We start from the raw sequence: 24,516 nt of genomic DNA on the forward strand, positions 1-24,516 counted from the left end.
GGAACTTTTCACAAGTGAGCAGCTGCTCTAAATGTGTCTTTCTCCACTGGTAGCCCTGAGGCAGACGCCTATGTGCTAGCCAAATGACACAAGGAACCCTAACATCAACAAGGTCACACTGAAAGCAGTTAAAATACATAGGGATGAAGAGAAAAACATTTCTGCACTATTTCAAATAATTTTAAAATTAATTTCAATTTTAAACACAGCCTTATACCTCTCATTATTTATGCAATGCAAAACTGCAGCATATTTTGTCGTCTTTTACAGGGAAGAGAAATATTGGACCTATGCTGACTCACACAAGCCCGAAAGGTGGCTCTTCTCCCCAGCCATCCCTTTGACCTTGGATAAAGGGCCTCCCATCTGGAAGTGTTTTCCCTACGTTATTCACTCCCTGCTCTCTCGCACTCACACATACAAAAAGGCCCAGTGACTGCGAGAACTGAACTGCAGTCACCAAGACACCGTGAGTAATAGATCTTTCTATACATTTGCACGTCGTTCAGCATGGATAAAATCCACCCTCTTACATTCCTTGTCAACCACCCACGGAGGAGCTAGGCAGACTGCAGATGTTCAGCAGGGCGGGTCTGTTGTCCGATGTCCTTCCACCCCAAGGCAAAGACATAGATGCTGACCTTTAGTTGTGCACCAGTAATTGTGTGCACCAAAGCTAAGAACGTGCAAAACCTTCACAGATCCAGGATCACTCCAGCCTCAGTGAAAGTGGAACGGTAGCACTTTGGCACGAATCTTCTGCAAGGTTCCTGCTGTGCAGAGGCCAAGGGGAGAAAAGTAAAATAGGGAGGGCAGTCCCTAGTACCTGCAGGCAGATTTTCACGCCAATGTGCAGCCCTACCAACAGCTGGGTGAAGACTCACGTGCTGGTTTGGGTCTCCAAGCACATGTATCTGAGCACCTACTCTGTAGGCTCTGGGCCCAGTCTTATTTAGCCCTTCTCAGTTGCAGTGGTGCCTGCTCAGCAGGAATGCTCACCTCGGGGAGCCCGAGTGCAGGAGAACGGCACTTGCTTTGTAACTCACCCTAGGAAGTCCTACTACAGCATATGGGTTGAACAGGACTTTGTGCTGCTCTCCAGCCTTTCTTCCTTCCAGACAAGCATCAAATGGATTGCACTGCTTTATACAGGGGATTTCCTCATCACAGAACAAAATTAATTCACCTATGAAGTGCACTGATAAAGGTTTTCCATTTCACAGCCAACAGCTGAAAAACAGCTTTCTCCACCAGAGGTGGTTTTGGGGGGGGTTGTTTGTTGGGTTTTGTTTGTCTTTTGTAGTTTTTTTGTTTGGCTGTATTTTTTAAGTGGTGGGTAGATTAATGACCATTTACTTCTGAAAACTAGTCTCTGGGTTGAATCCAACTTCCAGCTGATGCCAATCAAGAGGATACAGATCTATAAGGATGCAGAGCCCTTCCAGATAAGATGACTAATTTCAAGTACTTTATTCTCCACGTAGACTCCAGTATCTGTACTTAAGCAATAATTAGTCCTAAAATCCTATTCATGCACTGGGCAATGCAAGTAATAAGCAGTATAACGAGACATAATAAGCAGTACTAGTTTTCTAGACAAAACCACATTCAAGAACTGTTCTAGCACTCTTCCACTCTGACACCACCTTGAGGGAGGGTGAGAGATCTGTCCTCTCCCTGCACACTGGAGTGCCTGCACATTGCACAGCACTGTTTAACTGGAATATGTATGGTTTAGATTTTAATGGAGTGTTGGTTTTAGGGCTGAATATAAGGAAGCTCTTGAGTTACAAGAAGAAGAATTATTATTGCAAACCTGACTACAGCTACAGTTGGTGTTCTTGGAAGATGAGGGTGCAAGTAACAAGAAGCTAACAAATTCATGCCAGTAAGTCAAGTTTAATTTGCTTTCCTTTCCCCTCCCTTCCAAAGCTGGCTGAAATACAAGTTCCACTGTAAATGCAGTGACTAGCAAACATGGATGCCATCACAAATACAGCGCTGCCAGGAGGAAGTCCTCCGTTGACTAATAACAGAGTTTCCAATAGCAACTGCAAGATATTCTGGGCACTGAACTGAAAAGATTTAGGGACATATTCTAAACAAAGATGTGCTTTTTGCAGCTACATAATACGAATTGTATAACATTTGGACAAAAGGTTTTTAAGAAGTCACCAGTAACTTCTATTACAAAGGCAGAATTGAAGGTTTTGTTGGCTCTTAATGACTTTTACATCAACAGATAACACTAAGCTCTCCCTATCAAGCCTATTAACAAAGTAGGGCTGCAAAAAAAATAAAGACACAAGTCATAGGTACACATGCTTGGCATTGCAAAGGTCTCAAGTTTTTGCTGTGAACTAAAACAATATGAAAACATAGCCTTTTATTTTGGACAGAGACTACATGCTTGATAATAATATTTTTGTGTAGCATCTGTCACTGTCAGAGCACAATACAGAACATAATCAAGTTCATTTGTTAACTAAGTAACCCATTCTTTGAAAACCTATTCTTTAATGCAAGACAGTATCACTGATCTATTACAAAGTCATTTGCTAGAACTGGAAAATTAATTTTATAAAGATCACATTATATAACAGCTTCTTTTCTGTACCCTTTCCTTGCTGAGAGTGCCAGGCATTTAATACAGTTACTTCCCCTGCAGACACCGGATTTCTTAATTTTTTATTTTTTTTCATTTGAATATGGAAAAACCCCTGAATTTCCATTGCTGCAATTCAATACTTCTACGAAGGACTGCTCATGCATTTTCATAGAATAACTTATTTTACCTTTGAAGTAAATACAAATTTGTCAGAATTATTTGCTATGTAAATTTGGAAGTTCTATTATCTGGGAATTATGCCAAAATATAAGCACAAATCAGAGTGCTAAATAGTAAATTTGAAAAGATACTAAGCAGTAGTGAAAACTATAAGGTTCTAAGCAGCCAAATGAGATGAAATTTGTCATCAAATCACCGAAAACAAGAAATAGAACAAACTTCCTTACAGAGAAACTAATGAACTATATGCCCATGTCTGACATTGTTATATTAAACATTACCTCTGAATAAAATATTATTTACAACAATTTCCAGCAGCATAGAAGCCTGTTGCACAAGAATACTGCACTGCTGTTTCTTAATACCTTGGAGGTGAAATGTTATGCACTGATAAATAATTTTAGTCTACAGTACAGCTTCCCACCATTTTTACTTTTAGAATGCAACCAAGTTATTTGAGGTGTAGGTAAAATAAAAAAAGGACTAATGAGGGTTTAAAACTCTAGATGGCACACTCATACAGTAAAAGACTATAAATCTGAACAGAAATACATAGGTTCACCTATGATATTTTCTTGGTTTTCCGCGTGAAACATACATAATCTATCTGGAAATACTGTTCCAAGGCCAGTTTGTGCATTACTATTATAAAAGGATCTGCACTATTTCCCCAAGTTAGAATTGCGTGATTTAATATAATACTATGCAGTATTTGCAGTTTCATATTTCAACAGTACTGATTTAAGTTTATTTAAGATTCCATATACAATTAATTCTCATGGCAGAGCACCCATCCTGTCAAACTATTGTACTCCAACCTACTTCATGGATAATGGGAATGAGATCTTACACGTTTCTTAAAGGCACAGTCTCATGCAACAACTAGTTCAGTTATACACAATTTCAAGCTTTGAAGTCACAAGCAAAGTTTTTGTTGCTGCTTCGTTTTTTAAGCAGGAGATCAATTTTGGTTTATTACATCAAGTCCACGGTCATAAAAAGGCCATTTTGATACACAGCCTTTAGCCTACCCATCTATACAGAGTAGGCAGTATAATATACGAAACTCAAATCAGTTTGCATGGTGATAACAGTCACAAAAATGACATTGCAATATTCTTATTAGAATTTGTCAAGGATATGTTGTTGCTGTTGTGCTACCTTACTAAAGCCAGAACAAATTAAATGATAGCTGTGCAACTGAATTGCCACAATACACATGTGAACAACATCCAGAATGACCAGAACTGCAAAATGCATGAATTAGGGTGTTTGAATAAACAAATGTCTAAAGACAAATAAAATACCGATTTACAGTGTGTTAGATGCTTCATGCTAATGGTGTAAAAACACTTTTATCCTCCAGTAAGTACAAGGCAGTTGAAGAAGCTATCTTGTCTTTGCAGTGCAGTAACACTTGGTTACTGTGGAAAAGCTAATATACCACAGCTTACACAACAGTGAAGGGGTACCCATACCATAGGTACAAATTAGTACAGACTGGCACGCATTCAGATGGCTCTGAAATCCACGATGTGGAACATATGTACAACAAAGAACACACAGAAGGAATAAAAAAGTGCATACACGTATACTGACTGGAGAACTACGTGGATATGGAAGCATTTGCCCACACAGTCACAGGGAAGAATGCCTTTGGCCTCGAGCCAGTACACAAGCACCTCTGAAGCAAAGTACACGAGTAGGTTTTCTCCATTTCTACAGTACTGGATAGCAACTCAGTAATAAAACCATTAACACCAACTTTTTTCTCTAATAAAGTGTCTTCATAATCACTCCTTGTTGTATGGTAAATATTTACCAGAAAGTGGACATCTGTAGCATGCTTTTACTCTTAAATATGAAAATAAGATAAAAATTTCTAACATACGTTACTCAACTACATACATAAATCTGTCATTTCCATTTGCAAGTCCAATAAATCACTGTAATTTCTTAAAATCATTTAACAAGTTTATTTCTACAAATTATGGCTTAAAAGCAGGTACTGTAGATACAAAAATCTGAAGAGACTGATGTGCAGCACATGTCATTTCTTTATGTTGTCTATGTGGATAAGTTGTGCATTTCAGTGGGTATTCATCATACTTATAGCAGCAATAAATAGGCATTTTACTTTCCATAAAGCATTATTTTAGATAGTACATTAATCGATATAAAATTGACTTTTAAGAGCACTAGATTAACATAACCCAGAGGTCATTACAAGTTGATCATGGAATTGGAAAATCTAATACTGGATCTCTGTGCTAATCTAAGACTGAGTGATTTGCAGGGTCTCCAACATGTCTTCCACTGCCTTCAAAGAGTATTTAGTTTCTTTCTTACTGCGACCTGCAAACTAAACACAACAAAAAAGGATTGTTATTTGTCATATATCATAAATTCTGTGCATAAATCCTGTGCAAAGAAGTCCTGAACATTATAAGTACCAAAATCTAACTCTATTTACTACAAACTTAAAAGCCCAGTCTCTTTAATTTCACTAAAACTCAGCATTTTACTAGAATACAAGCTATATCACCCTTCCTCTAATAAGTAATGAAAACAAACAACAAAACTTCATTTCACTCATTTGCTCTGAATTTGAATATTCAACACTAATAAATATTCCACTTTGAAAACATTCCTGCTGTTCTGTTCGCTCTGTAAACATCATTTCAAACATTTCAGACGATTTTTTTATGTGATCGAAATTAGATTATATATGTAGTTTAAATAGTAGCAAGTCTTGGACCTGTTACTGAAGCTATTTTATTTTCTATTTTTGTTATAGTGAGACAGAGAAAGTTTTACATAACAAAACCTACTACAAAATAATCCATTCATCATATAATTATATCTTATTGTTCAAAGTAACTGTGAGTAATGACCTTGTATTTGATTGTAACCTACTATTACAACTGTAATTTCAGAGAGCATTTGAAATAAAGTCTGTCTCAGTAACACAGAAAGAAACAGCTTAATAAATACAACTTTAAATTCCCTAAGACACATGCAGCCAAGTTTGGGAAAGGAAGGGGTAGAAGGGCAGGAGATGCTGATCACCCCACGCTGACCTCAAAAGGTTTTTTTTCTGACTGTACTGACGATTCCCATCACTCATCAGCCATATCTAACAGTGGATTTATTGACTAGGTTAGTCTTCAGTCAAATGAAACTCTCAACCATTTGTAATGCACCTGCATTAGAAAGTTTCACATTTGGGGTTTGGAGGGGTGGTAAAGAAATTACAAAAGCAGTAACTATCACTTGCTGCTAGTAAAAATAGCCTATTCTCTACCTCAATGTTAACATCTAAACACTCAATAAATTTTCAATTTAATGTTTTTTATTTCAAATACCACCGGTGTCTCGCATAGTTAGTCCTTGATTTATAACGTGTCCCTTCTCTCTTGTAATTAACTTAATTTAGCAAACTCTTCATGACCTGTTAAGAAAGATTAAGTCATCAAATCCAGGTAATATCACACCAGCAACAAGCTGCAGGACCTGTTAACCTGCTTTTGACCCCCAGGCTACAATCTAACACTGGGATTCCCAATCAGTACTGAGTTCTTAAAAAAATAGTTGTGGCACAGTAAATGAAAAGCTATTTCAAATTAAATAGCAGAATGAAATGCTGTTATTGTGACAGCATTTTATAGTTAAGAGACATACTGAAAACACCATCTTTTCATATTTCATATTTCCAGATGATGGACTGATATGCCATGTTTTGACTCCAGTAGTATGTATAAACCCATTCATCAGGCTGTACAGTTTCCATAGTGACCAGCAGTAGTCAACTTCTGAGGAAAATCAAAGATTTCTTAACACTCTCCCAGGTGAGAGAAGTAAATTTTGCTTAGATCTGACTTAATACAATATCCTCTTTTTATTCACACTACACAAGAATAGTCCCAAGCAGATACTTGGGGAGTCCAAATCCTTTCATAAAACCAAGCAAATGAAAAAATAGAACTCAAAATCCTTGACTGAAAAATTGTTTTGCATTCAGAGATTTCAATAAGAAGTACAGAAGCCTGAATATACTGTGGTCAGAAAGCACGCTTGGCAAGACACACAGAAAGCACGCAGAGGCAAGCTTCAAAATAAGAATTTTTTACTTCTCTTCAGGGACACTGAAAGCAAAACTGACATAACACATTAGTTCAAAAAATGTTACTTGCTAATTTCAAGACTGGTTGCCTTCATGATACTGACATGTACTTTAAGCTGAACAAATAAAACCAAACTCTGCGTCATAACAAAAAGAAGTATACTTGGAAATGTAATCACTTCAAATTTGCCCTGACGAACAATTATTTTGTCTATTCTGCCATTACACAGCAATTTGACTGATTGAGCCGGAATCCATTTCTTAAAATCATGATTTAATTTTCTGTTTCCCAAATGGTTTGTAACAAAATCACCTCCCTCCAACCATAAATAACATGTGGATTGCTAACACAGAAGAATTTAGCAGTGTACTCAAGAAGCATGTATCTGGAAAATTACTATGAGTACGATCACATTAAAGATTTTTGTGAGCATTAATCAAACTTGCCTGCCTCTGCTGAAACACTTCTACCAGAGAACATGCTAAACCAATTACCTAATTGAAGAGCACTAGGTAGTCATATTTTGTTTCGATGTTAAAGTAACTGTGACTTATGTCCTCAGTCAGAACCGATACATGTTCTTCACAGGGTCTACACAGAGAGAATAACCCAGTTTCCCAGTGATAAGGTAAAACTAACCTTATAATAATAAAAAATTTAAAATAATTGTTTGAATAATGAGTACTTCTCTACGTCTGATTTTTTTTTTTTTTTTCCCACTCAGTGAATTAAATTTAAGTGGCCTAGGGAATAATGATTTTTTTTTCAGAGCATGCGTTAGCAGCCAGGAATTCCAGCTTTGTACAGCCCTAGCTGCAAAACCTTTCTGTCTTCCTGCAGAAGTTTACATTTCTCCTAGATTAGGCACGGATGAGAAGTACCAATCAGCACAGAGGGTTACATATTTAACACAAAAATACGTATATTAACCAGATGGAGTGTCAAATATCTGTGCTTTTCAGAAAATTATTTAATTCAACTATTCTTTATCACCATGTTTTCCTGTAAAGAAACTGTTGTACAGTCTAGTCAACACTGGTGAAAGTAAAGTTTTCTTTTTACACCCAAAAACTGTTTCCTTTAAATGATAATAAACTAAGAAGTTCCTCTAAATTTCATACAGGAATGCACAGGAAAAGCAAAAATCAAGTGCCAAAACAAACTGCCTGAATGAGAGAATGAACTGAAAGAAGAGGAGCAGTAAAAATATTTCAAATAAATTGCATATAAAACTTATAACGCAACTATAGCCAGTGCTGAATTTGAAAAAAATAAAGGCCATTTTCCAAAATTACTGTGCAAACTGTTGGTAATTCAAGTTCAAATCCAGACTGAAAATGGGAAAATATCTCACTGCAAGACAATTGCTCGAAAGTCACTTTTTGAGTTAATAACTTAATATTTTAAAGTCACAAATTCATATAATTTGTCTAGGCACTCAAGTCAGGATTATAAAAGTATCTCATTTTCTAGAACATGTCTACAGGACAAATTGCATTTAACAGTATAAGAAGGCCCAACCAATAAAACAAGTCAATGCCAAACTCAACAAGCTCTTAAGGCTCTTATTACACTTTACAAGTGCTTTGGATAATGCAAGGAAAGTGGGGAGGATTTATAGAGATAATATAAGCATCTAGCTTAAAACCTGGCTAGATGACCCTCCACTAATGGAAGAATGCTGTAAGGGCTTCCACTGGCACAAGCAACCAAGGTTTCATCCTTGGGTCCAAAAGATGACAATTTCCAACTGCTCAACATGCTAAGGGAGCAATAAATCAATACTGACTCACAGGGGAAACTGCCACCTACTACATCACCAAGCACCATTTGCTATAGCTGTTGGATGTTGTAAGGCTCTGACATACACCCTGGAGTGGCCAAACCCTTCTGTGGTCATGTAGCAAGTTTGGCAGGGTTGGGCTGGGGCAGTCCTGTCCAGCTGTAGTCACTACAGCTCCCTGTGGTCCTTCTGTGAAGAGGAAGGGGGTGGTCACGCCATTTGCTTACCAAATCCTAGCCTGAGCACTTACATTTTCTGTATAGCTAAATTCCCTCTATGATTTTAGCCAGATACGGTGTTTGTCACTTTATGTCCCACAGAGCTAAAAAGAGCAACGGAAGTATGCAACATATCACAAAAGTATGAAGTCACAAAGAAGTTATGTCATGTGTTTTAAATATATGTTAGTTGTGTTAACACGATCTGTTCTGGTAAGCATCAACCAAAAATGCTTATCGTAGCCTCCAAAGCAGCCTCACAGAAACAGAGGAACCGTACTTTCCAGTAAAAAAAAAAACAAAACAAAACAATAAATAAACCAAAACAAAACAAAGAACAACCACACACCCAGAAACCCCCACAACACCACCACCACTCCCAGCACCAGTAACATTTTGTTACAGCTATTGTGATGTTAACAGAAAGCCATGTGGAAAGGAAGAAAAAAGGAAACAAGAGATACGCTTATCTGGCTGTGACTCAAAAAACTACCAATTGTCATAATTAAGCTTTCATTACATTTAGATCCAGGAGATGCTTATTTTTAGATCCTGGTATGCCACCATTCCACAGCCAACACTGGTTTTACGTTTCCATCCTGATGCACCCTAAAAGGGGCTGTTTCCCAGAAGCGCTAACAGGACTTTACTGGTGCTCTGAACTGGAAACTTCAGTTGAAATACTCACTTAAAACATGTGTTCAAAACCCCTTTAATCTAAGCAGCTAATTTTATTAAGATGTAAAACTTGGAATAAGTTTTCATTCAAATTTCACACATCTGTTAAAAACTGTTTTGTTCTATTAATGGTGAATCCACTGTATCTTCTGTTCTTCAAGGGGGGTTTTTGGATTGCTTTATGTTTTGTTTTGTTTTTTTTAACCCTGAAACACTTGGGTATTCCACCAATATTGTGCTTACAGGTATGTCAGACATACTAAGGTCAAGGTCAAAAGAAGTCCTGCTTATCTATTGGAAAACAGACAAAGTTGGTAATTCATACACACCTTACTGTAATGAGCAGATAAATGGTAGATTAATGAAAAGCAGGGAGTCACTTAAACAGCAAAACAGATAAATAAACTTTAAGCACACAAGTATAAAATGCTTAATTATGTCCTCAGGGATACAACATTCTTCACTGCAAAGTACAGTCAGAAGCTACAGGGCCAACCAGGGCAAACGGAAAATACTTCAAAGTTCTTATACATCAAAAACACGTCAGCCACAAGAAGCTGCACTCTTGGCAATGAATTGACATACAGTGTACTAAGAAAACTGAATTGGCCATAAAAGAAAATTGTAATTTTATTCCATAAAAGATGGAGCTGGCCAAAAAGCCATTTGGTAGTATGAACTATGAAACAGTAGCAGCAGGGAAAAATTAAATATTGGGTTCTGATACTGAAATATTACAGAGAGACAGGAGCATTATATATATGTAGAATCTCTGCATTTAATACCAACATTTTTGCTTGAAAAAAGTTCTGGGGAGAACTGGATAGTACGACATTGATGTTCAGGATTACTTACACATCTACTTTGATTGGTAGTTAATTACAAATAGCTATAAGGGAGTCAGATAGACATACTATGTTTGGGATGCAGACAACAGAAGCTATGAGCTAAAACCTGTTTTCATTCATAGTTATAGAAAACAGTATAGACACTTATAATACAAAAGCAAATATAAATGTTTATGTGTAACTTTTTGAATAGCTTGAAAAGACTCCTAAGACTTCAGTAAGCTTTGACTGTGGCCTAGTAAGTCTACATTTTCTCAACGGGCATTTTCTATAAAAATATGCAAAACCAAACTCAGTCACAATAACTATGGTAATTATTAGGAACGTCATTAAACATGATTTTGAAATGTCAGAATAAACTGAAGGAAAATAAAATTCTAGAATTTTAATTTGTTTTCTAGTAAAATAGAAGTAGAAAACCAAGTCACTCTAAGAATTAAGACATACCAAGTTTTAATAAAATATTTTGCTGTAGAACTGTCTTGGAGGTCAACATTCCACTAACGTACATTCAGCTAACGTTAGTATAAAAAGTCAGTTTAAAGTTATTAAATAAATAATACTAATTAATAACTGCTAATTATCAACCTTACATTAAGGCTTCCAGGAAATCAAACAGAAGTAAAATGCATAAAATCCAAGCAAATTATGCTGATTTACATATAATATCTAACCTCTTGAACAGGAGTTGATACAAGTGCAGAAAAGAAATACAGCGCATGTTAAAAGTATCATAAAACAATAATATACTAACCTGGTATGCTCTATTTATTTGGTTAGCTGCCCAGCTGGCATATTTCATATTATCTTTTTTCATTTTTGCACTTGCTTTTGGATTGGAAGCAATATGGCTGGCAGACTAGGAATAAAAAAATAAAACCAGTGTAACTATAAAATATATGTGCATTAAATAAACAGAGCATTCAGTACCTCTGAATTCAGAGCCCCATGCACAGTGATATCAGGAAAAGAAAAAAAAATAACAAGTTACTGGTAAACAGCATCTAACTAAGAATTAGCTAAACTTTTTAAACAACTGTTTGTTCTAATTAAAGCTAAACAAGACTTCAGATCAGCCGTGTACCTAGTTAGGAACCAAACCTGGACATGATCAGCTAATCCAATTTCCTTTTCCTGAAGTGAGAGTTATGAGTTAGTTTTCCCCATTATACTTGTTACCAGAGACAATAAAAAATACACAACTTGTTTGTCAAAACTACCACTAAAAACATGACATTCTTCCCTGTGGCATTAGAAAACACATTTTAAAAGCAGGTAAGACTCTATACACAAACTCTGCCCATCCCCACTCAAAAAAAATAAAAAAGATTACTTAAGAACCAAACTCATCTCTGACTTTTTCACTTAGATAAATAAATCCACTTCACAAAGAATCATTGCTACTCCCTCCCAGAACATCTTTGAGTGCAAAAGTACTTGAATGGGAAGAACCACAGAAACCTACTCTTACCCATCAATGAAAAACCTCCAGAGAAGATTTTAAAAATAAGCATGGAAGCAAATGTCTACAAGAACACTACATTTCAAACTCAAAGAACATTCCTCTACAGCTAATTCCCTGAAACTACCTCCAGAAATGGGAGAGAAGTGGGATTGCCAAAGAAACTGCCTCCACAAACTCAGGAATGCATTCTCTGAAGCCATGCCCACATTAATTGAATTTGTGATCTAGTACAGGTTGAGGGTCCTAAGGTGAGGCATCATTCTCTGGTTTCCTGAATTTGATGAAGTACTGACCAGTTTCCTGGGCAGATATGGCTGAAAGCCTTTGTGGAGAATTTACCAGGGCTATGCATGTCTGTCAAGTACAGTAGCAGCAGCCACAGCAAAACCAGATCCTAAAGCCTGGAAAGAGCATTACAAACAAATTAGGAGCCCAATGGTAGATACAGAAGCAGCGATGGCAAGCTGTGCTTGCAAAAACCATCTAGTGAAATGTGACAGCAGCCAGCTGAGCAAAACTGAAGAACCGAAACAGAATGTACACGCATGTTTTGCAGTAATGAACTTGCAACATGCAAGTCAGGGTTTATGAGTATGACTTTCAGGCACTGCCAAAACAAAACATTTCTCAAATGCTTGAGTTATATTAGCTCAAGGTTGCCAGCCAGATCATCATAGGTAACAGGCTCTAAATGTACTTTACAGACTGAAAAAAACAGGCAGGACATAAGATCTGACAGAGGACAAGTTAAGATTGGCCACAATAAACCCCCAGGCCTGCTGTAGCACCAGTGCAGAAGACTGTATGTATATACACTTTAAAAATCAGTTTAGGCCAATAAACAGATTTGCTACAAAACTCTTAAAAAGCTAAGTGACCTAAGGAACAGCAAGAGACCAGTCTGTTCTCCTTCTTGAATGTACAATCACCAACCTAAAAATCTTCGCAGATGGGCTAAGAAGATTAGGTCCAAGACTCTTTGAGTCTTGAAGATGATGCCTGACAAGTCCTTGAAAGGAATTTCTTGTTGCCTTGTACTTATAGGAAGCCTCAAAATTATCTGCCTGATGCATCTCTGTAAACTGCCAGTCTCTCAACAGACAAAAGGGTGGACTAGAATTCTTAAACAATATAATATATGTTACCTTTCTGGCTTTGTTCCTAAAAAAGGTCTTTTAAATGATCTAAGATCTACAGGAAGATCTTCCATAGAGGCTTCAGTACCTTTGGGAAACTGAAGAACTGGTGCCAATACATGCTACCCATAGATACTGTAGTCATGGTCACACTCAAGCCAGCAATGCTGTAAAAGCTAAAGGCTTATTTTGAAATTGAAGGTGGAAAGTTATAACTAGAAATTGCAAAAAAAAATTTAGAAATTTGTATTTAGAAATTGAAAAAGCTGAAAAGAAAAAAAAAACCCTACACTCATTAAAAAAAAAAAAAAAGAGAGAAAAAAAAAAAGCAGCCATCATACTGTGCTGGTACTCTTTAGCAGTTCCTGTAGAGAGGAGTATGACTTAAAATCCTTTTTCAAGGAGTTACTTTCATGTGCAAATAATTATATTTCTTTGGAAAACATGGGCAAGACTTACAGGTTAAGAGCACTTCCAAGTAAGGACTACTTACTGGCATAAAATTGTCCACACTCAGTATTTAAAGCAGTGTTAGGAATCTGAGCTATTAAATTAAACCAAAAGAAAAAAAAAAAAACACAAAACCAAAACAACCTGCAAATGGTAAAGGATAATATACATGCATAAAAGCATATTCAAATTGATAACATGAAAAATATATAATCATGCTTACCATGTAAAGTCCAAACAAAGCTCTCATATTTCTGTTGTTAAGCTTCAGTGCTTGTGCAAAATACTTCCTTGATAGCTCAAGGTTTTCAAGTCCCCCTTGAGTGTATTTAACCTGTAAAAATTATAAGCTCCTGAAATTTACGCATGTCATCCATACCTATGGCATTCACTCCTGAAGCAAAGATATTAGGAAACTTCACTTCAGGTTTGTTTCACATGATAGTTCAAATCAGGTGAGTCCTACCAAAGGCCAAATACTGGCTTCGTAGAAATCCGACCTCTTTTCAATACACAAATTTTAAAATATTTAACTACAGGAGAAAAAAAGACAGCACTACTTTAATTAATTTATTGATACAAGAATAAAAAGTGATTATTTTGAACCTATACATACTTATAACCTGGGGATAGTCTCTTATGAAAAGTAGCACAAACTAAATCTAAAGGTAAATTCTGACTGCTATAAATCCATACTAACTCTGTATTCCTTCAGCACAGCATTACACCAGCACACAAAATAACATGCCTTTCATTATCTATTCAACTGCAAAAAAGCACACAAAGCTTAGAAGATTACTCCACTGTGTTTCTATTCCTCTTGCCTATTATTATGTCAACAGAAAGAGAGATAAATACTGTAAGTCATGTTTCACAGTCTTTAGACCAGAAAGTTATTTAGAATTGAGAGTTCTAATGTTAACCCAATTTTATCCACATTAACAAAACAAAATAAATCCACTCTAAGCAGTTAACACTGTAATTTAGGAAAGAAACAAAATCTGAAAAAAAAAGAGTGCAAATGGCTATAAACCTTGAGCTAAAACTTCTAAGGGCCTTCTCACCTCCCAGTGCTCTTTCAGGCAAAATTTCCTACGTGGATTCCATGATCTGGCTCCACAATAACAGGCAATATATCATAAACTCCTAGGCAGCATTGTTGTGGAAAAGTGTAACTTCTCATGCACTTAATTTGAAAAGTGCATAAACACTTCAACAAGAATAGCTCATTTAAAACAAATTTTTATCTTCAATAACACCTGCCCTTATTCTTATATTTAGCTCAGTCAACACTGAGTAAGAAAACATATTTTTCTTTACATGTTAAGTTCTATGAGATGTTAACATTCTCTGTGTACTCTCTCCTAGGGAAAAATTAAAGAAACCATTTTTATTCCATTTTCACCACTTCAGTAACATTAAAGCAGAATACGTATTCAAACAATTGATTTTTCTGAAAATACTTACTTCAGCATATTGCTGACAATATAAGTGGTTGTGTGGATTAGTCATCATAAGCTCCTCTAAGCAGAAGGCTGCCTTTGCATAGCTGAGAAATATGAAAAACACTGACAAAATGAAACAGAGTATACAATTCTTTGCTTCAGTTTCCTTATAGCACAATAAAAAAGTCTCTTTTCCCCCATAACTTCACATGATTCACAATTAATAAAAACGTTTTATTTTTAAATGATGCTTGAAACCTCAAGTTACTATTTTTACATCATAGATAGTGAAAAACATGGAAAATGTAATAGTCTAGGTATAGATGGAACAGCTCATGGGAAGTATTTAATACACTAATTTCTTATTAATAAGTGTCATTTCTTATCAAGAAGAGCGGTAAGTAGAAACAGGCATTGGGTACTATAAGACATTTAATGCAAAATTATTCATTTTTTTCCAGAAGAACATTCAGCTACCTGTGGATTCACATACCTGGCTACAGACCAGAGCACTTACTGTCAGTTAACTTTACCTGCTCATAGTCAACCGCAGGTTGAAACCACAGATTGAAAAACCATACTAAGAACAGTGCTAGAAAAATCAAACAGTTCAAATCCATATATGAAAATAGGATCATATGCATCCAAATGGGCAACTACTTATCATTGCAAAAGAAAAGGCTAGTACTTGTTCTTTAAATTAAAGCTTTCAGAAAGAATTATGAAGTCAAGTTCAAAACGTAGGTTTATTTAATTATAAAAATCTTAGCTTCATAATATTTCAACTAACAGGGTTTCCTGCATAATCTGCATCTCCTACAGATATGTGATAGAACTGCTGCACAGTGTTTACATAATAGGATCCCAAAATTCAGAGATATAATGTTTATAATGACAGTGTGGGTAGATATTTAATATCAGAGTAAAAGGAATTTTAGCAATTACAAGAGAGTATTAAACCTTAAAATCTGTAAAACCTTATTTCTTAAAATAAATATATTGTGGTTTTCTCCTGTGCACATTATAATAGTCACATATGTTTTTCAAATATTAATTTGGAGATAAAAGGATAGTCACCTCATTCTCCAAAAGCAGAACCCACAGTCTTCGTAACGGAACACAGCACAGAATGGAGTATATAAACCTTGTACATCTACATGTGTTCATGAACAGTGGTAACAGCATTGTGATTTCAGAAGTGAGACTAAATTTGTGACATTGATAAAACAAGTAAGCTGATGAATTGTTTCCTTTTTAAAAAAAGTAACTTTTAGTTGTTTTTTAGCCAAGATTCCAATTTTTCCCCATTTAATCATCAAAATAATAATAACAATGATGATGCTTATAAAAGTACAGTGAGCACAGTCGATTTTTTCAATGACCTGGAGAAAGTTCTACATATTATTTTTTATTGGAATTACAGACCAAGACAAACACAAGCAAAAGCCATTTCTTTCTCAGGTTTTATTACACAATTTTGTAATAAGGATTATAGCAAAAAAAAACCCCAAAACAGTAATGGAATACGTATGTTTGCACCACTCTATCATTCACTTCTGTACTGACAGATCTGACAAGCTTAAATACCTTTCTAACCATTTTTTTAAAAAATAGCTAGTTTCTTGGAAAAGTGGCTGGTGAATTTCCCAAAACAAATGGAAATCTGGGTATCAAAATTCTAGATTATTCCTTCAGTCAGCATTTGAAAAAGCTTAATAATTACTTTCTTTGAGAATGGGGTGGAAGGAAAGGTGATAGGGGAACAATTTTTTCATCACAGTCAGAACAGCTATTTCTTCCTTGAGAATTTGATTCTTTTACTACTCTCTAGAAAAGAAGGAAGGAAACAATGTGACATAAATCAGGCTGGGCTGAAGAACTAAAAGGGGGGAAAAAAAGATACGCCTTTGGGTGGAGGTTAGAATTAATGCTGTGATATTAGAAAACTTGCACTAAGGCTTTGAGCTAATCCTCTCACACTGGGATTTCCTCCTGTCACTACAGCAATAAAAAACAGCTAACAAAAACATTAAATATCCAATAAGCAAGTTACTACAACATTCAGCATTCTTGATTGCATTGGATTTTGTACCCAGGCGACCAGATGCCTCTAACTCTGGATCCATGTTTTGTTTGGTTGTTTTTTTTGGAAGGTTACTAAAAGTTCTTGCAGAGGTAGGCTAAAAGAAAATCAGAGTATCAGTTGCTGGGATCAATTAATTTTAGAAGTAAAGATTTTAAAATCTGTAACTAGTAAAAACATCACTTGAGTGAAAAATTACGGGAAATAAGTGCTGTTCCTTGCTACATTCAAACCACTTCTTTTAAAGTATCAGATTTGAAAAAGTGACAAACATACTGGTAATTAAGTAAATTGTTTCTGTCTTAAAATCAAATGTCTTCTGAAAACATTTGGTAGTCAAATAGGTTGGTAATTATTTCCTGTTGATGCTTGCTATACTGGAAACGATACAGCGTACTTTCTAACACTAGTCCTTCAAAAAAAAATCACTGAGGTCTTTGACTTACACAGAGTAGATTTCAATTTAACAGTTTTTATGTGGACTTAGCAAACAACTTACTCATGTTCATTGATGTAAAGTTCTGCAAGTTCATGCCAAGCTTCTTGGTCTCCAACAAATCTGTATAGAGAAGACAAGAGAGGAAAAAAAATAAAAAAGAAAGAATGTGCAAGGGATTCTGTAAATGACCAGCATGGAAGCAAAAGCGTAAATCAAATGCAAATTCCATTTTAATTAAAAAGATTTATCAGAATAGCAGAACACAATCCGTATTCTTGTAAGACACTCACTGTTCCAGATACTCATTCAGCTCTCGGATGGCCTCAAGATTTTTCCCCTGGGCTTTTCGAATGGCAATCTTACGCTTTCTTGCTGCCTGTGGGTTGACATTAATAAAGGATTAGGGTCTCATAATTCCCTGGGTTTTTGTAAAGAAAGCAATTTGACTGTGCAAATTATTGTCTCAATACCAGTGGAATTCCACTGCAGAGCAACTGCTAGGTTGAAGTTTATAAACATACCCTATGACATCCCACTGAGAGACTGAAAACCTCTTCTTACAATCACATTATGTATGCTTTTCTTTGGAGGCACAAACTGTATGCATTATTTCATTCAAACAAATGACTGTCCAGATTCTGATAATTACAAAACAGCAGGGGATGCTAATCTTCAGCCATTCCAAAATCCCCCACCTTGTCATTCACAAGATCCATGACTATAGAGTAGGGACGGTGATTGAGTCTTAGAGAATCCCACAGATGCATCTTGGTTGCCACTGTATAAATAGGGCTTTCACATACTTTTAAAGATTCTTATCGGAGTGTTGAACACCATCTTTAATTCATGTTGAATAAACACCGATTTCATAAACAAGTCTCTCATCATTCTTGGGGCACAAAGCAGGCTTTTCAATGTAAAGGGAATACAGAATAGGTATTTCAATGGCAAAACTGTGCAGTACTTAGATATGTGGGTGGAAAATGTATTTCAACATAAACAATAATAAAACAAGTTACAAGAATTAGACTGTATTTAAATTTTGAACTCCATAAAAGTTGTTACAGACCACTGGGAGGAAAAAACACAGAATTTCAATAGCTGATTATTCTGTATTTCAATCCAATATTCCAGTTTCTGAAGTATGTTGGTTATAGTTCTCCAAAACCAGTTTTCAGACCTCTAGGAGTTGTGAATCAAGATACACTTGAGGTGTCATTCAAAACAATGGACATCTTCCCAGCAGTCTGACAGTTTGGAGCAAAGAGCACTATATCTCAGCCAGCCTGAAAGTCATGAGGTCGGGAATCTGACAGAATAGAAGTAAAACCAAATACCAGCATAACATGCCTCAAAGAACGAATGTCACCAGCCTCCTGCCTCACCTACAACCCCTGTTCTCCTGGGTGATCACAACCACTGTAGTCATACATGAGAAGACAGACATTCTGGCGGGCGTGATGTATCTGCCCGTACACACACACACCTACATGCCATTTCTGCACGAGATAATATTAATTAAAAAAAAAAAAAAAAAAACAACAAAAAACCACAACAAAACCAAACCAACAAACCAACACACTTTTCTGGTAAAGTCCCACTGTTTATTCCCTTCAGTTTTCATCCCATTTCGTATCTTATACAGAGGTTATACAGTTGGGTGTCATTTTACAGAAGCCCTGACAGCATGGGAATGGACAACCTTAACAAAACTTTAAACGATTTTAAACTTTAAATTTAAGATAGCTCTGAAATTAGTTTCTTCATGATGTACCTTTCTAAGATCACAGTCACATATACCCAAAAGAGTTCTTGTATTTTTACAGTATTTTAAGCATACTAATCTCTTAAATAATTTATTATCCTTTGATCATTATTTGCATAAATTAATTGCTTCCAGAAGAAGAGGAGAATGCAGCATTTAAGTAAACTAGTTCAAGTTACCAAAACAGCACAGCCGGAAATGCTTTTAACACTAACTGTAGGCTTATTTTTAAACTTTGAGTTCATCTCCTTCATGTCCCTCACAAACATGTATTTGATGAAAATTCAGTGAAAATGACTCAAGTGAAAAAAAAAAAAATCACTCTTCTGCTGAATGCAAGGCACAGGCAGCAAGAAAATTCATCAAACCAACCAGGAGACAAAATTAGGACACAGCATGGTGGGTTTACACACAGGCAGTGTGGTGGGTTTACACACAGTAATTTTGTTTTCCACTGCTTCTTTATCAAAATGCAACCTGTGAAGTTGCATTCACCACTTCACTTTCACTGAGAGACATTTGGCTAAAAGCCATAACCAATTCTGGAAATTTTAACTGCTGACCACATTTATCACTATAACAATAACACAGTTTATTTTATTTCTGAGTTTTTAAAATAAACATAACAGCATAATTAAACTTTTTTTTTTTAACATAAAAAGAATAATCCCACATGCTTATCATACTGCTACTATTACCAAACAAAAAACCAAACCAAAATAAACAAAAAAGCCCAAACCCATTGTTCTCCATCATATTTTACGAAGAGGTATCAAAGCATTTTGTAAAGCAGGTCAGCACCCTTGTTATGGTGGCAACACGAGGGCAGTGTTAAACACACTACCCAAGGCTGATATTATACACAGCCCAGTAACCCGCCCACTGAGCCTGAAACGTGAAAGAAAAGAAAGTGGGGATAAGAGCATGCACAGCCAAAGGAGCATATCACACAATTACAGATTATGAAGACAGAATATTTTTGCAGGTAACAGACTATCTACTTTAGAATGTAGCTTCTGGATTAAAAATTCTGTTGTTATTTTCAAAATCTAAGTTAAAAACAATCAAGAGACCAATCAAAACTAAACTGCTTGCGAACTGAAATAACTGTTTAATTTATAAAAATCAATCAATGCATCTGACAACTTAATCTGCAGTGGCAAACAAGAACAGCCTACATAAGCCACTCTCCTTTTTTTGTTTCTAATGCAACTCCCTCAACCGCGTGCAATTCAGTCCTCCAAAAGTCTGGAAACATATTTTCACCACAGCTGCTTTATTTCTTAACCACAGCACTCCCAAGTAACGTAAATTACTGGAACCTCAAGACATTAATTTATAAAAAGCTACAACTACTTCTAGTCACAAATATAAATTGATGTTTACCTATTACAAGGATGTCATCTAATACAATCAAATAATGATAAATGGATTAGACATAATCAACATGTTCTGATGCTAGCACTTAGAAGCTCAATGAATTACATACATATTTGACAGAGTTCATCTGCTTCTAAATTGCACCAAATACCACAACATTTCTTCAAAACTACACTTTCTGTTTCTTATTTGAGGGGAAAAAAGTATTTTAAACTTCCTCTTTTATCTACCTTCCTTATCACCAAAAATAAAGCAGCATCAGCGCTTGAAATCCGCACCCTCTTCACTCTCCAATAAACCTTCAAAAATGGATAAGTTTATTTACAGAGAACTCTTAATTTACAAAGAAGAGGCTCAGCCACTCAAAAATAGTGCTGACATTCAGAGGCTGAACAAAATGCTGTAGAGCAGCAGAGAATTTTTCTAAGTCTCTTTAAAACCACTGGGAAGAAGTCAATGAGGATATAGGGGTTTTTAAAAGCAATTACTACTATTTTGCCATCACATAAATAAAATAACACAAATATTTTAAATGCATTGCCAAGAGATATACGTGTAGGTGTTCAGTAGATCTGAAGTATTCAAATCTGCGATTCCTAGGAGTGATAAGACTGGCTAATAAATAAAGATATGAAAACAAACTACTATCACTTTTATCTGTGCTCACAGACTACTCTCCCAGCTGACTTTCCAGTTCTTCTTTGAATCATAATGACTACCAGTGTTTTTTTAAATAATAATTTAATGACTCCAGTAGTCAATGCTTTAAGAAAAACATGTATGAGAAGGCCTGCACTAAAACCAAGATATGGGCCACTTTGTGTGATGTAAACTTCTATAACTTATTCTGATTTATATTGTCCCTAAGCCCCTATCTAGCCCCCTGTATCAGCCTCCTCCTCAGTGAGCTGGGGCTTGCACTCAGCATGCTTACTGAGCATCTTGAGTAAAGTGGCATATCCAACAACAATTTACATACATAGCATCATCTTTGATTTCCTTCAGATTAAACAAAACGGTTTATTGTACAGAACCACTCCCAATGCTAATGACCACTTTACCAGACCAAAAAAAAATTGTTACTTGATAAGGTAAATTAGAGTCCCACCAATTCTACAGAAGCTTTACCTAGCATTTATTTCATATATCTGATTTATTACCTGCCTTAGTATCAGCTGATATAAGAAAATTAGGCAATTTCATAGGCTTTATTAGTTTATTAGTTATTAGTTTAGGCCTTTTTTTAAGTAAAAAGCTCACATTTCACAATATAAGCTCATTTTTAGGGGACTTTCTGCAAGATACCAAAAAACCTGTAAAATGCAGCATACAAATACATTCATTACTTTCAAGTCCATTCATGAGAAAATTATTTTTAACTACAAGATTTGACATTATTTTGAAATCCACAAAGCCTACTAAAATAGTCCTAAAAAATACATTAATAAAGATAAAGAAATAATGTTCAAGAGCTACATTTCTTTGTATCATAGCAGTAAGATTAAGAACAAGCCTGATACAAAAAATGAACTCAATCTCCTTTCCCCCCTTTCTCCCTCTACCTTAAATCAAAAGAAACAGATAAAATGTTCAGTGCTGCAACAAAATCTGTAGTGTTTGACCATGCAGAACCTATGACACAAAATTCTCCCTATCAATTTTCCAGAGTTTAAAACAAAACGCTAGAATGGGTATTGGCTGATTCTGTAAATCCAGCATTCTTAATCAAAAGATATAAGCCATCTTAAAGAAACACTTATACCATAATCAGTATCATATGGACTAAGGTACTTCAGTACGTCACATATTTATTAAATAGCGAACTTTTCTAAACTCTTTCTTTTAAAGACTAATAATCCCCAATTTGGCACAAGAACTAATCCTCCATTTGTCATGATTCTTTTTAATTAGCATTAGACTCAAAGTGAAGTGAGGAGTTGAACATTTATCAACTTCTGCATTTGATTAGCAAAACATACCATGAGGGAGTCTAAGACTGTTCTAAATTTCATGGTTGCAAAGAAAGTATTAGTAGGAGAATTTTCAGGGACTGACACCTCTAAGAAAGGAACAATTTCATATCTATATAACTACTGCAGCATTAAAAAACTGTATTTTGCATCTGAAAAATAAATTATTCAATTTCTAAAATTTGTTTTTATCAAAGACTTAACATTTTAGAAAATATGCATTTGACCTAAAAGTTTGATACATTAAACTAATTTCCTTCAAATTGCAATATGCAAATCAAAACAGAAGTGTAAACAACTACAACAAAGCTAAAGGGAAGGAATCACACAGATGTTAAAAAATACCACATAATCTGAATACAACCACAATAATAAATGTACTCTTACCAGACTTGGAGATTTTTCAAAGTTAACCATGGAAGACAGTTAAATCAGGATAAATCTCGCAAATGAATCTCTGCAGGCATAGAGCTTATGAGGTGAAGCTGCTCCTTTAGGGATAATGGCAAAGCGTAAGTAGCAATGGTGAACATAACTTTTTACAGGATTCTAGGGGGAATGCAATAAACAATAGCACCTAAAGTCCAACACCAGCACACAGCAAACTGGTAGAAGCTATAAAGGTTAAAAAGCTAAAGCCTGGAATTGGAAAACATTAAAAAGTTTATATACCAAAGAAGAGTAAGAACACTTTACCCAGGGGAAAGTAAGGCTTCCCTGATCTACCAGAGGTCATTAAAAGTCACTAAGAGTGTAGATGAAGAAAGATCCATTTGAAAGTCAACTATGACTTCAAAAATAATTTCAAGAAGACCTCTCACTCTGAAGCTGAAAGATCTGAAGGAAACTAAGATGCCACAGTGTAAGAGTGGAAGGTCTTCACGTGGATAAATAAATTAGTCAAAAGATATGAAATAGAGGAGAAAAGAGTTCTTGTCTACCAGTGAGTTCCCTGAACTGAGAATCCCAGATATGTCTGTACTAAAAACTACTGCTCAGCATCTTCATGAGTGATCTAATAAGGGAATTAACAATGATGTGCTAAAGTTATTTGATGATAATGAGTTATGTAAGTATAAAGAGCAAAAGTCAACTGCAAAGAATAGCATTCACAACAGTGAATGTCAGCATGATGAAACATCCCAAAAAATTTAATCTAGATAAAGGGTTGCATATAAGAAACAATACCGATTTAACATACATAGAAAAGCTGTCTAAATTTGTCCAGTTAGGAAGGAGACGTTGGAGTTGCAATACACAGTTCTATAACACATCAGTTCAATGTTCAGAAGAGGTATTAAAAAACAAACAACATAACCACCCCAAAAAGCAAACCCTGCAAAACTGTGATATTGGAATTATCAGAAAAAAAAATACAGAAGAGAACACATCAGTGTCACCATTTTGCCACTGTATAATTTCAAAATGCTCTCGTATTTTCAATACTGACTGCAGTTCTGTCCTCTCTTTCTTCATCCAAATATAGAGGAAAAAAAAAAAAAAAAAAAAACAAACAAGGACACTCAGAACAGCAGCAGGGTTTCAGAGCACAGCATGGCAACAAGAACTGCTGGACAGATACGGAAGAAAAATGTAAAAGATCCTTAAAATCATGAGCATGAATGAAGTGAACAGAGAACAACTGCTGACCATAACAGACAGATTATGGGTATCAAATAAAATTGTTAGAATGAAGGTTTGGGGGGGGGGGGGGGGGGAGGAGGAAAAAAAAAAAGATATATTTACCCAATCCATGAATAAATTATGAAATTTAATTTCTGAATGATGTTGCAGATACATGTACACCAAACGTATACAAGTTCAAAAAGCAGTTAAGAAAAAAAAAAAAATCAATGCAGAAATTTCATGAAGATCTATTAAAAAGTGAGTTACCACTTTTGGCACAGGAAAACTGTAACATGAAGATGAATACAAACTGGCAGA

At 35.5% G+C, this 24,516-nt stretch overlaps 1 protein-coding gene across 1 annotated transcript in view; it reads right to left on the reverse strand.

Annotated features, from left to right (window-relative positions):
* Positions 1-3,506: 3,506 nt before the first annotated feature.
* EMC2 (ER membrane protein complex subunit 2) overlaps positions 3,507-24,516 on the reverse strand; it is a 44,793-nt gene continuing 23,783 nt past the window's right edge. The window contains exons 6-11 of the mRNA XM_033000147.2: positions 17,748-17,833; positions 17,518-17,577; positions 14,958-15,039; positions 13,714-13,824; positions 11,194-11,298; positions 3,507-5,150 (exon numbers count right to left, since the gene is read on the reverse strand). Of these exons, the coding sequence (XP_032856038.2) occupies positions 5,064-5,150; positions 11,194-11,298; positions 13,714-13,824; positions 14,958-15,039; positions 17,518-17,577; positions 17,748-17,833 (531 nt within the window). The 3' untranslated portion in view covers positions 3,507-5,063. The remainder of the gene's footprint in view (positions 5,151-11,193; positions 11,299-13,713; positions 13,825-14,957; positions 15,040-17,517; positions 17,578-17,747; positions 17,834-24,516) is intronic.

This window comes from Tyto alba, unplaced genomic scaffold (genome assembly GCF_018691265.1).
Source record: "Tyto alba isolate M040663 unplaced genomic scaffold, T.alba_DEE_v4.0 Super-Scaffold_9, whole genome shotgun sequence".
Lineage (NCBI taxonomy): Eukaryota > Metazoa > Chordata > Aves > Strigiformes > Tytonidae > Tyto > Tyto alba.